The 15484-nt window shown below is 45.9% G+C and overlaps 1 protein-coding gene across 1 annotated transcript in view; it reads right to left on the bottom strand.

The window, feature by feature from the left end:
• Positions 1-1939: 1939 nt before the first annotated feature.
• The window catches only part of LOC128941405 (uncharacterized), a 77641-nt gene continuing 64096 nt past the window's right edge, over positions 1940-15484 (bottom strand). The window contains exons 2-4 of the mRNA XM_054283153.1: positions 9473-9528; positions 8756-9361; positions 1940-2032 (exon numbers count right to left, since the gene is read on the bottom strand). Coding sequence (XP_054139128.1) covers positions 1940-2032; positions 8756-9361; positions 9473-9528 — 755 coding nt within the window. The remainder of the gene's footprint in view (positions 2033-8755; positions 9362-9472; positions 9529-15484) is intronic.

Genomic DNA, 15484 nt, shown 5'->3' with positions numbered 1-15484 from the left:
CTTGGCATTTGTATTTATAGGTTACAAGTTTTATTTTCGCTTCCTAAATAAAAGCAAAAGCAAGACGTTCGAGAACTTTGTAAATCTCAGTGTGATTGATCCAGATTAAGTGGATTATTTCACTCTGGGGGGGGTTGTGTCTTGAACTTTTTTTTTCCTTATATTTTTGAACCATGTGGGGTAATTCCTGTCATAAGGAGCTACACTTAAAATGTCATAGGAAAGGGCAAGGAGCTAAGAGATTACCTACTTAGCAGAGCTGTAATAAATCCCTAGAAAACACCCAAAACCTGATTTTTACTAGGGTAAAGGAGTATGGCAGTTGTCTCAGTAAACAAACATACATGTAGAATTGGTATTTCCTTAGGAATGGCTGAACATAAATAAAGGAATTAGCAACCTAGTAAAAAGGGTCAAACAAAACTGCAAAGTTAAAACAAAATTGGTGCAGGTTTTTTTTCTATACACTTCTACACTGTGTCTATGGTTTGTGTTTTTAAAATATTTTAGCAGGGAAAAAGCTGCACAAGTCAATATACAGAAGAATGTGTTTTGTTTTTTCTTGTTAATGATTTGCATCTTTCTAGAAGCTAGCCTTTTCTTATAAACAAGTTAAGCACCGTCTCTAGCTTTAGTTGGATTTTCTTTAAGGTTTCCTTAAAACCAAGCACTTATGTTTTGAGATGAGCCTAAGGGATTCCTACTGTAAAAGGAACTGGGTTTGGGATTTGTCTTATGCCTCTGTCTCCACCCCTCTTTTACCTACTGAGTAAGGGCCAAAAAGATGCTTGTTTCTTGAGGAGGACTATGGTGATGTTCACAGGGGTCCCAGGACAAGGGAAGAGACGAGAATCTTGACTCCATGTTTCAGAAGACTGATTTATTATTTTATATATTTTATATGAAAAGAAAATTATATACTAAAACTACTAAAAGTATAGAAGAAAGGATTTCATCAGAAGGCTAGCAAGGAATAGAAAAGAATGGAATGGTAATAAAATCTTTTGACTGACCAGAGTCTCCAAGACAGCTAGACTGTGATTGGCCATTAATTAGAAACAACCATATGAGATCAATCAAAGATGCACCTGTTGCATTCCACAGCAGCAGATAATTATTGTTTTTCTTTTCCTCTGAGGCCTCTCAGCTTCTCAGGAGAAAAAATCCTAGCAAAAGGATTTTTCATAAAATATGTCCATGACAGAGGACTGCTGGGCTTTTCTGTTAGGAAAGGGATGTAGGGGAATACTGATAGCACGATAGTCCTTATACTTCTACTTCAAAAATAGTTTAGTAATACTGATTGTAGAAACTGAAACAATTTATTCTTTATGGAGGCCTTTTTTAAAGGCTGACTGTTATGCACAGAAACTGCTGGATTTGAAATGTAGCCCTTAAGGCATGGGTTCTATAGCAGCATTCAGGTCCATGTTTCTGTAGATTGTGTCTGAAATTAACTTGAAATATCTATGTGTAGAAAAATCACACTATGAAAAGCCAGTGTCCATAAAGGAGACAGAGGAGTCCAGCAACTTTATTAGAATAAAGAGAGTCCTCTGGGGCACACGTCCGCGGGGTTTTCTCTCTCAAGGGTTTGGAGGGCTCAGCCTCCTTTTACCCTAAACTTGTGGCTACATGTTGCTCTCTTCCTTTTCCCACTGGCTGAGGTACTAGGAAGGTACAGCCTTCCTGAACTGCCTACCACATATTCCCACCTTAAACATGTCATTTTACCCCAAAGTTCAGAAACTCAGTGTCCTTGGTTAGATAAGGAAGTGAGTTTTTTGGGAGGTTGTGGTCCAACCAATCAGTGCTCAGATTTTAATATTGCCACCTGGTGTGGCCACTGAAGACAAGGATACGCCTCTGAGAACACAGGGGGTTAAAAAGCAGAGAACTCCCAGGGGAACTCTCTCTTGGTTCTGGTCCCTGAAAGAGGTCAGATCTCCCCTGCGATCTGCGGGCTGGGTGGGGGAGGGGAAGCCATGCAGCGGGGGTTGAGGTAGGCCAGAGCCTTGGACAGAGAAGGCCCCTGCAGGATGGAAGGGTGGAGGAACACTGAGAGGCATCAGGCAGTCCATCTGTCTCCCCTGTCTCCGCCCCCCTCTCCCCCCCCCCCCCCCCCCCGGTAGGGAGAGCGAGTGAGAGCCTGTGCCTGTGCCACCTTGAAATTTGATATCTTGTGCTGGCAGCACGACCCTGCCGAGAAGGGGAGGGGGGACAGCGAGAAGGTGCCCGGCAGCCATAGGAGTTCTGGGCAGGCAGAGCCTGAGATTTTAACCTGTTTCTTGGACAATGAAAACTTTGCGAAACATTAAAACCTCCCAGAAGAGAGACAAACATAAAATAGAAGGAAATGGGCAACTGTGGTGAAGGTTTGAGCAAGTGAAAGATGCCACAAGAGTTGAGAAGAATCCTAGGTGGGAGGAGATGATGGAGTGGCCTTCAGCTGGAGTTTTCTTGTATAGCCATGGACAGAACCTTTTTTTTTCTGTAACACAGGGACTGCATTTGGGGCAAGGCAATGGCTTGGAGCCAAGAGAGTGTGGTGATGTTAAGTAAAGGAGTGACATGAACAGAGATGACAGATGAAGAGGGTGGTGCCCTCTCTCTTCAGTGAAGAAGAAAATCTCTGTTCTCTAGACCTCTCGGCCCCAGGGGGTGCATTTGGGGGAGAGTGGTGTCCCGAAAGTGAGAGACTGTTGCTTTTTTGGAACTGGGCAAAGCATCCTTACAAGGGGAACCCTAGAAGCAGCTCTGGTCCATGTGCAGCGGTGAAAGTGAAATAAACAGGGCAGGAGACTTTTTCTCCTTTTAATGCCTTTATTAAAAGTGATCAGCTCAAGATTGGGAAGCCCAATGGGTCTACAGTCTCTGTCGGCTCTCCCAGGGTGACTTGGAGGAGAAGGATATGTGCATCTTTGTCCACTAGGGGCAGAGCTGGGGGCCCAGTCTGTTATGAACAAAAATTCTGTTGATTTTTTTCTATGAGAAAAAGGTTACCACTACTGCTGGGGTGCTGCTTGTGTTATGGTAATTACGGGTCGTTGTTGTTAATAGTTGTTTTTGTATCAGTAAAAGCCCTGGCTGGGGCGAGTTCATGGCCCTTCTCCGAGACAGTGAAGGGTGGGGACCTCCCCGAACTGTGAGGAGAAGAGGCTTTGGAGGGGTTGGGATATGCAAAATACTCCAAGGACCAGCATGCTGTGTGGGACCCCTATTCCAAATGCACGGAGAAAAACCCCAAAAACAACGAGCCACCTAAGAGTTGAGAGACTGGAGTGATGTCTGGACGTGAGGAACCGAGTGCGGAGCCTGCAGAGATGTGGAACACCTTCGGAGTCCCTCTCGCCCTGACCATGGGAGTTGTCCCCGGCGCCGAGAGCGGGCGGGAAGGGGCTGGGAAAAGTAACATCGGATGGGATCACCACGCCCTAAAGGCTCCCACGAGGACCTGATCCCCAGCTCTGCTCCTAGTGGACAAAGCTGCGCATATCCTCCTCCTCTGAGTCGCCCTGGGAGAGACAACGGGAGACTGCAGCCCCGCCGAGCTGCCCGATCCTGAGCTGATCACTTTTAATAAAGGCATTAAAAAGGAGAAGAAGTCTCCTTGCCCTGTTTATTTCACAGTCCTTGTGGGGGCCTTTGGGGCATGACCCCAATCTCGAATTTCTAGTGCCTCCCGCTCCCGGTCTCGGTTTAAGATGATTTCTTTGCTCAGGGTGAGGGGCAATGAAGGTTTTCAGCATCTCTGCAGGCTCAGCACTCTGTTCCTCACGTCCAGACATGACTCTAAATTCTTAATTCTGCATTGGCTCGTTGTTTTTGGGGTCTTTTCAGTAAGTTTGACTCTTCCCATGGCATGCTGGTCCTGAAGTTATTTTCCATCTTCTGATGCCCCCCCCCTCCCACGTCTCATCCCCTCCCTTCACTGTCTGGGAGAAGAGCCATTAATTTAGCCCTAGCCAGGGCCTTTACTGATACAAAAAGAACCATTAACTTCAACGACTTGTGATTATCATAACAAACAGGTAGCACTGTAGCAGCAACACTGGTCTGACTGGTTTTTGTAACTCTTCTTTCACAAAAAAAATTGGTAGAATTTTGTTTATAACAAGAGCGCTGTACATGGAAGGAAGATGTCACGATAGCAAATGTTCTCCAGGCGGTGCCACGTGTGTCATGGAAGCACAAGAGGTTTCAGCCGTGTTTCCTGGGGAAGCCTATGGTACAAGAGGGACTCCTCTCTTCTTGATGAACTGAGAGTTGATTATCTGAAGGGTGGGGATGAACTGAGAGTTGGTGATCTGAGGGGTGGTAACTGGATTGAGAATCTAAGGTTCTGTTTCATGTGGTGGTTAAAACTGGGGGGAGGAGGAGGAATGTTTTTGGAAGGTTTTCAATATGACTTCTGTATGTTCCTTTTTTTTCATATTTTAAGTTAATAACTTTCTTTCCTGTATTCCCAAGCTGGAGCCTGCTTTGCTCTATTTCTGGTCACATCTCACAGCAGACACTAGGGAGAATATATTTTCATGGGGGCACTGGCATTGTGCCAGCATCAAACCATGACACTCAGGCTTATGCCAACACCCATTTGTCTATTTTAGGAGTCAAACTGTCTGGGCTCTGCAACAAATCTGCTGCCCAAAGTTAGTAGAGACACTAAGACCCATTTCAAAAACGTTAACACCCATAGCCTCACCCATTAAATTGTTTGTAAAGACATTAGCACACACTTTTCGTATCAAACCCTCCTTATTTGCCAATTTGTCTTTATAAATCTTAGTTATCATTAACTTACCTTTTTGTTAACTGCCCAGCATGATATAAAAATTTACATTTGAAACACCCCCTCCCAACTTTTCCGCATCTGGCCCCTGCACCAGGTGTTATAGGTGGCCATTGAATCTTAGTATGTATTGTATAGGTGCCCTTTGAGCCATAGTAAAATATATGTATTGTATAAGTGGCCTTGCCCCGATCCTAGTTGTTCTAAATGGGCTGCAGCTGTGATGTCCTTAATTGGGCGGCAGCTGTGGCTAATGACGATACCTGGGATAAAAGGGGGGGGGGGGGAGGCAGTCAGGGAGAGCCTTGGAGGAGCTCTGATCAAGAAGCAGGAACAACACTGCTGTGAAGAGATGATCGTGAGAAAACCACCCAGAAAGTATGGGACTCTAGAAATATGATAACAAGAAGGTGTGGCAAGTAAATACAAAGAAACAACTTCGAATAAAGTGAACAATGACAGTTCATATTAGCCCACTAATCACTAGAGGCCCTTGTAGATGATCCGTAGCTACTGATAGCTAAGGTCTCCCATCCTTGTCCTCCTACTGAGAAGTCCACGGTGGGTGGTACGGGGGCGGGTCGCACGGGGGTCATCCCTGAAAGGCATGACTGCCAGTGTAATAAACATATCACTTTTTAACTTTGATTAATTAGAGAGTCTTTGTCCATGATCTTCGGTTTAAACGATTCCATTGGCGAGCCAAGCTAGGAGGAGACTCTGCTCAGCTGTGAGACCAGCCCAGGTTGTGGAACCCCTCAGGGCGCCCCCAGGATATTCCTGGAAGAGTGGGCTCCGCTGCCCAGACTGTTGATCCAGCAGCAGACAAGGACCCTTGATTACTAAAACTCCGGACAAAATGGTATGTTTGAAAATTGAAACAGTTTTAAATAGTGACCTGTAAGGCATATGCATGGTCAAGAAAGGCCGTTTGGTAAGTCGTGGGAGACATCCCACGCACAACTTGTGCCTCTGTAGTGTGCTTGCAAGCTGAAGTTGCAGTTGAAATCGGGTTTATCTAGTTGCCAGCAGAAAGAGTTGTTGAACTGTTGTACCGAGCTCAGGCTTTTGTTGCTGGCAGAAGGGGATTTTGCCATTTGTTCTGCTGTAGAGGGCTCAGTTTGCTAACAATTTGGGGCTAGCAGTCATAAGGGCAAATCCTGGTCTAAGGTTGTTATAACTGTGTTGTGTGTGTGGAAAGAAATACCCCTTTCCCAGTTAGTTTGCATGTGTGAACTTTCTAGTTGCAGGGAACAGTATTCCCTGTGACACCTAGTACTTGACTATAACCAGTCTTTCATAACACTTAGTGTTCGGGTATTAACCAATCCTTTGCCTGTGGGACCTGGGAGGCAAGGGTCTAATGCTGTAACACGGTACATTTGTGGTCCCTCTCCTTGCAGAGTTTGCAAAGTTGCAAGTTTGGATTCATCTGGTGTAGTGTGAAATTTTGCTGGTTATTGTGTAAAACTTATAATTGTTACAAACTGGTAATTTTTGTTTTGTGTCAGCTGTGTTGTTAAGCTGTACATTAAGCTTGAGCCTGAGTTGAAAGGGTTAAGCAACCCTTTTAGAAGGGTTTTATCTTGAACCAGTGTTTGTGGGCTGTTAGAGCTGTAACAAAGACAGCTTGTTAAAAGTTGATTCCTGGGATTTGAGGCACATGGGGGGGTTGTGTGGTTTTCCCCACCGCACTGTAGTAATTTGATTCTTGGGACTGTATGGTTGTGTTTGTGGAGATTTTAAGATTTTGTTTGCAACAAATGCAGCATTTTATGTGGAAAAGACTACAGTGTGGGGATTTATGTATGTTTAAAACAAATTAAAAGAATTCCAGGAATTTCTGCTCCCCAATTTGTGTTTGTGGACATATCAGAGTTTTTGCTATAACAGGGACAGCCTTTTCATTTGTTTTAATCGTGGCTAGACAGATTAAAGGAGTCCCTTTACCTGGGAAGTTTGGATTTGATCTTTTGGAATTTGTGCAAGACGATATTATTTTTATTCTGCAAGGCAGCAAAGTAAGTGTGCCCTGTATCAGTAGAAATAACACTTTAATCGAGCTGATTTTGAACCAGAGATTTTAAAGTTAGTATGTTCAAAGTCACACTTAGTACTTGAAGATTGGATTGTGCAGGAAAAAACTAGAAAAAGACTGTAAAATTTTGTGAAACAAAGTTTAGGTAGAGTGAGTAAAAATAAGTAACTGAGGTGTCCTATAAATAAAATTAGAAATCAGAGGAGACCAAATTTGGTAGAGGTTGCTTGTCTGAAGGGCTGCCCTTGTGAACCCTGAGTTTGTTTTCACTGTATTTGGTGTAAAAAGTTGTAGTATAAATAGACATTTAGGAAGAGAAGGCCAAGACAGGCACTTTGTCATTTTAAAGAAACAAAGGCTACTCAGAGAGCTATAAAGATTTTGGTTGCAACTGGTCGTGAGGAGAAAGGAAATAACAAGTTGTTTGAGAAAAATGGAAACTAAGAAAATAGAATTTTTAGTAGACTATTACAGCGACTTGAGGAGGTCGCTGGGGTGAGAGATAGATGAGAATCTTGTTTCTTGATCAGAAGGCTGGATTTATTGATATATGATATATAATACATTATAACTATACTAAATAGAATAAAGAGAGAAGTTGCAGAGGCTTGCTAAGCTAAGAATAGAATAGAATCTATAACAAAGTTGTGTCCAGGGACTCTGTCCCCAGCTTGCTCCTGTGATTGGCCCTTAATTATAAACACATGGAACATGAACCAATCACAGGTGCACCCTATTGCATTTCACAGCAGCTGATAATAATTGTTTACATTCTTCTTCTGGGGCCTTTGCTTCCCAGAAGATGAACAAATCTGAAAGAAAGGATTTCTGTGAAAAAATGTCTGCGACATCTCACCTTTCTAAATTCTATAAATTAAAAAGAAAAATGCTGATGTGACATGAACAGGAAATTTCTTCACCTGTAAAATATACAATACTAACAAATCACTAAAACAATCCTACAATCTAAGAAAATGCAAAAACAATGCAAAGAAAATTCAAGTCCAAGCAGCTGAGTTTCAGAAACAGTCCAAGAGCTGAAGTTGTTTCCCTTGGAATATCTGAGAGTCCTTTTTGGTCCTGAAAACAAACTTGCTGCAAAAGAGTCCCATCAATAGTTATCACAAACCATTGACAGTCTTAACACAATTTCAAACAATTTCAAACAATTTGAACAATTTTGGAATGTCCTTTTCTGGCCCTTCAATGCTTCAGTGCTTCAGAGCTGCTGCCCGCTATTTTCAATCTTTTTTATTTAGTTTTAAATTTTTTTTTTTGATCGAAAAGGAAAAGAGCAGCAGCAGAGCAGTGCCAGAGAAGGAAAAGGCCCTGGGGGCCCTGGCCCATGATGGACCAGGAACCCCAAAACTGGCCCACAAAGGGGGACCGGGACCGGTAGGAGAAACCACAACTCCCAGAAACACCAAGAGGCCAAATTCTGGCCCTGGCCCAAAAACTTCGTGAGCCCAACAGGCCAGGCCAAACCCATGAAACAGGCTCTGCATTCCCACAGGCCTGCACCCTGCTGCCAGCACAATGGCAGCACGGGTGGTGACACACTTCCTTTCCCCAAAACCACTGAGGCATGCCAGCAGCAGGGAAATAGAAGCCTTCCCCAGCAATCCCATCTGGGGTCTGGAGATGTTTGTTTCCCACAGCAAACCAGCTATGGTCTCCTCCAACTGTGCCCTCTCCCTCTGCACTGCAAACGCAGCAGGTGTATCTTCCATCCGCCCCATGGCATCATCCCCACCCCCTCCAGGCTGGGGACCAAAGGCAGAACTCTCGGGACCCACCTGCCCCATGCCACTAGGGCACAAGAGAGGTGGCAGAGATGGCAGCCTCCATGGGACAATCCCCGAAAAAACACCCCCCAACCCGCCGAGAATGCTGATCTTGAACGCAGGCAAATGCACTGCCCCCACAGTCAGCTGGCGAGCACTCCCCGCTCCACGGAAGGGGAGGCCAGCCACCGGGGCCGCTGCTGGGGCAGCCAGTCCAGGATGGTCCGAGCTCGAACAAGCCGCCGGTTCCAGGGCAGTCTCTGACTCCGACACGGAGGACTGAGTCTCCGACAGAGGCAGAACTGCTGGCGCAGCCTGTGCAGGCAGCGGGAGGGAAGCCGGAACCGGGGAGGGAATCACGCTGGATGTAGGAGCAGCCGCGGGCTTTTCCGAGTGTCCCGCGGGTTCGGCGCTGTCTCCAGCACCCTCCTGAACAGGGACCGTCTCGGCTTGAGGCGACGGGAAGGCCGATGGAAGCGGCGGAGGGGCCGAAGGGGCCAGAGAGATCTCCTCCGCTGAGCCGGAAGCTGGAGACGCGTTGTCGTCGCCTGGCAACAGCGACTCAGCCGCAAGAAGGGAAGCTGGTGAAGCCGCGGGCGGGGCCGCCTGGAGAGGCGGAGACAGGATCACCCGGAGAGGCAGCACTGGCAGGGGCGGGGAGGCCTCAGAGACCGGTGCCGCCCCCATCTCTGAACGGGGCGGAGTCCGAGAGGCCGGCTGGGGAAGCACCGTCCACTCCCATCCCCCCTGCGGGGGAGAAGGGGGGGAAAGAGAGCATTCCATCTGCGCAGGCTTGGGAGAAAGAGTAAAAAAAACTTCTTCGCGTGGCGAAGTTTCGCCCCCCCCCCCCCCCCCCACCGCAAAGCAGGGGGGGCCGGGAAGCCCCAACTCATCCGCCACGGGGTCTTCTCCCACTGGGGACAGTGGAAACGGAGCCTGCCCATAGCAGTTAGAAATCCATGGAAAAGTAGCTGCTCTCCTTTTCAAAACTGGGAAGAGCTTTATAAATGCTGGGTAGATAGAAGGCAAAAGACGTCCCTGACTGTAGACGAAATAAAAGGTGGAATTCATGTACTCCCAGACGAAAACATCCAAAGCATATAGGACATCAGTAAAGAACCCAAAAAGCTTTGCCCATCGAAAGAACTCATAGAGATCTGTTTTTTCCAAAAAAAATCCGTCCTCTCTACACCAGTTTTGCCAGAGGGCAATAAGTTTCTCCTCTGAAGGAGAAAAACGAACCTCTTCTTCCAGGGCATGTGTCTGCCACACGAACAGCCACAAACTACGAAGAGCTGAATCCTCAGGGATAGAAAAATCAATAGTACCTTTTGAAAGAGTCCAGCTTGCTCTGGCCAGCTCCACGGGTCTGCTGCTCTTGTCTATCATGTTTCCTGAAGGTTTTCCAGAAGAAGGTTCTCTTTGTGGTCAGCCTTGGCTGTGAACTCTGTCCAAATCAGGATCTTCAGTTCTTCAGCTCCTGGCTTGAATCCACTTCTGTGGTCACTTCAAAGCAACCATCACATGCTACACATACAGGATTTTACCCAGTGCAGCCATTTTGCTCCTCTGGTCTTATCAAATTAATTCCTGCTCTGACACAAGGGGTCACCAAATATTACAGCAACCTGAGGAGGTCGCTGGGGTGAGAAAAAGACGAGAATCTTGTTTCTTGATCAGAAGGCTGGATTTATTGATATATGATATATAATACATTATAACTATACTAAATAGAATAAAGAGAGAAGTTGCAGAGGCTTGCTAAGCTAAGAATAGAATAGAATCTATAACAAAGTTGTGTCCAGGGACTCTGTCCCCAGCTTGCTCCTGTGATTGGCCCTTAATTATAAACACATGGAACATGAACCAATCACAGGTGCACCCTATTGCATTTCACAGCAGCTGATAATAATTGTTTACATTCTTCTTCTGGGGCCTTTGCTTCCCAGAAGATGAACAAATCTGAAAGAAAGGATTTCTGTGAAAAAATGTCTGCGACAGTAGACATGAAGGCAACCAACTCAGTGTTAAATAAAGCCTTAACGTCTATAACAGATGATTATGTTATGGTAAGGGGAGCCGCTGGCCAATCTGAAAAAGCACATTTTTGCAAACCATCAAAATATAAACTTGGAAAACAAGTGGGGATTTATAGATTTGTGTAGCAGTTAAAAGCAAAAGATGGGAAGATTATTTTGGAGGCAAAGGATCAACAATGTGTAGACATAGCTTAATGTTAATGAAATTACCAAGAAAATAATGGATCGGGTACCTCCTAAGGTGTGGGCTTCTAACATACCAGGGAGAGCAAAGAATGCACCCTCAGTGCAAGTTAAATTTAAAGAAGAAAAACACCCAGTTAGAGTTGGACAACATCCCTTAAAGAAGGAAGACAGAGAAGAGATTAGCCCAGTAATTGATTTTTTTTTTTTTTTTACAGCTAAGGCTATTAAAAGAGTGTCAGTCTGAGTTCAATACTCCTATTTTACCTGTTAAAAAGCCTGATGGATCATACTGAATAGTACAAGATTAAAGGGCTGGTAATAAGATAACTGAGGATTTATACCCAGTGGTTGCCAACCCCTGCACTTTGTTAACCTGTTTATAACCTGAATTAACCTAGTTTACCATTTTAGATTTGAAGGATGCTTTCTTTTGCTTCCCTCTCCATGAAGCCAGCCAGAAAATTTTTACCTTCGAATGGGAGAATCCCAAGAGTGGATGTAAGACTCAGCTCACATGGACGGTATTACTCCAAGGTTTAACAACAGCCCCAGGATATTTGGAGAACAACTTGCAAGAGATCTAGAGTCCTGGGAAGCTCCATCAGAGGAATAACAGCTGCTGCAGCATGTAGATGACCTCCGGATAACTACCTGAGCCCAAGAGGCATGTGTGGACTGGATGGTAAGCCTCCTTAACTTTTTGGGTTTACAAGAGTATAGAAAAAGGCTCGAGCAGTGAAGCAAATGGTCATCTACCTGAGTTATGAGGTCAGTGTTGGACAAAAGTCTCTAAGGCAAGACTGCAAGGAAGCAATATATCAAAACCCCAGACAAAAGGACTGTAAGTTTACAATTATGACCAATTAGTTAAACCCCTGTATACTCAGATCACAGAGGGAAACCGAGATCTCCAATGGAAAAAAGAAGCTACATCTGCCTTTGACCAGCTAAAGAAGGCCCTCGTGTCAGCTCCAGCTTTAGGACTTCTGGATGTGAATAAACCACTTTTTCTGTTTTCTCATGAGAAGCAAGGGATTGCTCTGGGAATACTAGCACAAGACTTAGGCCTGTATCAGAGGGCAGTTGCCTACTTTTCCAAGCAATTGGATGCGGCAGCTAAAAGATGGCCAGGGTGTCTCAGAGCCGATGCAGCAGTGGTGCTGAACATCCAGGAAGCACGCAAATTCACCCTGGGCCAGAAGATGACTGTGCTAGTGTCCCACACGGTGTCAGCAGTGCTGGAAGTAAAGGGGGGACATTGGCTCTCCCCACAGAGGTTCCTGAAGTACCAAGCCATAATGGTAGAACAAGATGATGTAGAAATTGTGGTAACTAATATTGTGAACTCAGCTTCCTTTCTCAATGGCAGTATGGGAAAACTGGTGAGCCATGATTGCCTGGAGACCATCGAAGCTATTTACTCCAGTCACCCAGATCTGAAGGACACCCCTCTCGAGGACACTGAGACCTGGTTTACTGATGGAAGCAGCTATGTGATCAGCAGAAAAAGACATGCTAGGTATGCAGTTACCACCTGCAGAGAGGTAATCGAGTCTGGACCACTGCCAAGAAACACCTCTGTGCAAAAGGCCAAAATAATTGTCTGGACCCATGCCTTAGAATTAAAAGAAATCAACATTTATATGGACTCAAGGTATGCATTTGGGGTTGTGCATGCACAGAGCGATCAAGCCATAGCAGAAAGCGAGCTTTGAATTGGAAGAAGGGAATGAGCTGGCGAACAAAGGCAAAAGGAGCAGCTAAAGATGAGGTAATTGTTAAAACAGTTAAGGCAGCCTTAATTCCAGATGGGCAGATTTCTACTGAAGTTAAATCAAGGTACAGTTAAAAAGAAAAGAGGCTTATTAAGAAAACAGAAGGGTTAATCAAGAGGGGTGGCCTATTGCAGATAAAGAGATCCCCTCTTATATGCTATAGCCATTAGTGAAAAGGGAATATAAGAAAGCACGTTGGGGAATAGATGCTTTGTATAATTATTTGAAAGATAGAATCATAACCAGAAACTTGCAAAGTACATTGATTCAGGTGACTCACCAATGTAGCCTTTGCCTCCAAACTAATCCCAAAAATATTCCTAAACCAAAGCTTGGGCAAACTGGGAGAGGATTTGGACCTGGGCAACAATGCCAAATTGATTTTTCAGAACTGCCCAGGAGAGGGGGGTATCGATACCTATTGGTGCTAACAGATACCTTTTCAGGGTGGCCAGAAGCTTTCCCTACGAGAACTGCCAAAGCGCGGGAGGTAACCAAAGCATTGTTACAAGAAATAATACCGTGTTTTGGAGTCCCAGCCACAATGTCTTCAGACAGGGAGCTGTTGGAATGTTGGGGGCCACAAGACAGATGATGGACATTGGACCTGGTTAACATAAGATATTTGATAACAGGATGCCTTGGCAATAGCAAACAGAACTTTGAAAATTAGACCTAAATAGCAAGAAGATGAAATCAAACTGGTTTACTGGAAAAAAAAAATCCTATTAAACTGTGCAAGCAAGAGATGTTGTTATATGCATAAGTTTGTGTGTGTGATTCTAACCTAATAATTGTGTTATGAGTAAAAAGAGGTTACCCATTTTTTTTGTAAAAAAGTTGCAAAGTGAACAGGTTGGACCAGTTGCTGCCAAGGTGGAGTTCTACTTGTTTGTTATTGTAATCACCAGTCATTTTCGTTAACTACTCCTTTTGTATCAGGACCATCCTGCCTAAAAGCCAGGTTGATAGCTGTGGAGGAATGGCTACATGACAGAGGTCATGTAGACATTCGCTTGTTAGCCAACCAAAGGCTGGGAAAGTACGGAGCTCAGCTAGTCTGAGTTCTTGCACCTGCAAGATATCGTGTCCTTGGGCATAGCTGGGTATGATAACAAGTAGACAGAGAGACATGGGAAAAGGGAATGTGGGCCCGAAAGAATGAGGAAGAATTGATGGTATAGCATAACCAATAGGTGGCTTGGCTTGCAGAATATTCATGAGCTTATTACTTGTTGTGTATAAACGTTTGATGCTCTTTGCAATAAACGGAGCTTGCTGATCTCATATTGAGCGTCCAAGTTTTCCCTCACCGTGACAAATGGCTGCCCGACCAGGAGACGAGGCCCTATAGCTGATTTGAACCTGCGAGCCATGGTCTGGTGTAATATTTGGTGTCGGTCCCGACGCACCACGGGAGGCAACAAAGGGCGGGCTCTGCGCCCCCAGGCAACCTTACAGAGGAGTCCTGGACAGAAGGCGAAAGAGCGGGCTCTGGTTGCCCCGGTGACCCCACAGGGGAGTCTGGCTGACTGAATGCCGTCGACGTCTTGCAAGGGCTGCAGCAGCGCGCTGAGTATCAGGTTAGAAGGTAATGGAAAGACAAGCGGGTTACCATCTTTTTAAATGCTTTTTAGAAAAGCGTGGATTACAGGGTATAGATTTAGCGAAAGACCTCCTGGGGTTACTTGAATATGGAGTTGCAAACGGGTGTTTTATAGATCCTAGTCAGGTCTATGAAGAGGTAGAGTTGTTATGAACAAAAAGATCTGCCATTTTTTTTCTGTGAGGAAAAGGTTACCACTGTTGCTGTTAGGCTGCTGCTTGTGTTATGGTAATTACGGGTCTCAGTAAAAGCCCTGGCTGGGGCGAGTTAATGGCCCTTTTCTGAGACAGTGAAGGGTGGGGTACCTCCCGAACAGCGAAGAGAAGAGACTTTGGAGGGGAGGGATATGCAAAATACTCCAAGGACCAGCATGCTGTGTGGGACCCCTACTCCAAACGTGCAGGAAGAACCCCAAAAACAACGAGCCACCTAAGAGTTGAGAGATTGGAGTGATGTCTGGACGAGAGGAGCGGAGTGCTGGGCCTGCAGAGATGCGGAACACCTTCAGAGTTCCTCTCGCCCTGACCATGGGAGTCATCCCCGGTGCCGAGGGCCGGCTAAGACAGCCAGCAAAAAGTAACTTCGGATGGGATCACCATGCCCTAAATAGCCCCCACGAGGACCGGATGCCCAGCTCTGCCCCTAGTGGAAAAAGCTGCGCATATCCTCCTACTCTGAGTCACCCTGGGAGAGATGAAGGGAAGCTGCAGCCCCATCGAGATGCCCAATCCTGAGATGATCACTTTTAATAAAGGCATTAAAAAGGAGAAGAAGTCTCCTTGCCCTGTTTATTTCAGCTGGGGCACCCGTCCGGGATAGCCATGCCGAAAGAGGACATCAGGACTGGCCATCTTGGACCTCAAGGACAGCTGGCTACCAGGACCAGAGGGATCGGCTCAGGACCAGCGACGCAGAGGAGCACCGGACGTACCGGACTGATGAGAAATCCGGTGGCGGGAGTGGGAGACATGCGCATATGTGTGTGAGTGAGACAAGGGCCGGCAGCCGGACCTTCGGAGCGAGAGCGGGCCCCTTAGTACCGCGTTTCCGAACTTTCGCGAGAAAGCCGGCCGGGAACAGGGGAAAGTGAGTGGAAGTAGTGTGAGTGAGTCGTTTCCTGAGGGGGAAAAAAGGGCCCCCCCTCTGGGCGTGCAGAGGGAATAGTTGTATGAGTGGCACGCACCCAAAGTAAGTCCTGACAGAGGGAAGTCAGGCAGATTTGTAAGTCCCGAGAAGGATTCGGGTAGGATTTGTAAGTCCTGAG

Source organism: Melozone crissalis, unplaced genomic scaffold (assembly GCF_028551555.1).
Source record: "Melozone crissalis strain CALT ecotype California unplaced genomic scaffold, PUWL_Pcris_2 ptg000035l_1, whole genome shotgun sequence".
NCBI classification, from domain to species: Eukaryota; Metazoa; Chordata; class Aves; order Passeriformes; family Passerellidae; genus Melozone; species Melozone crissalis.
This window is presented reverse-complemented; position numbering and strand designations above follow the sequence as displayed.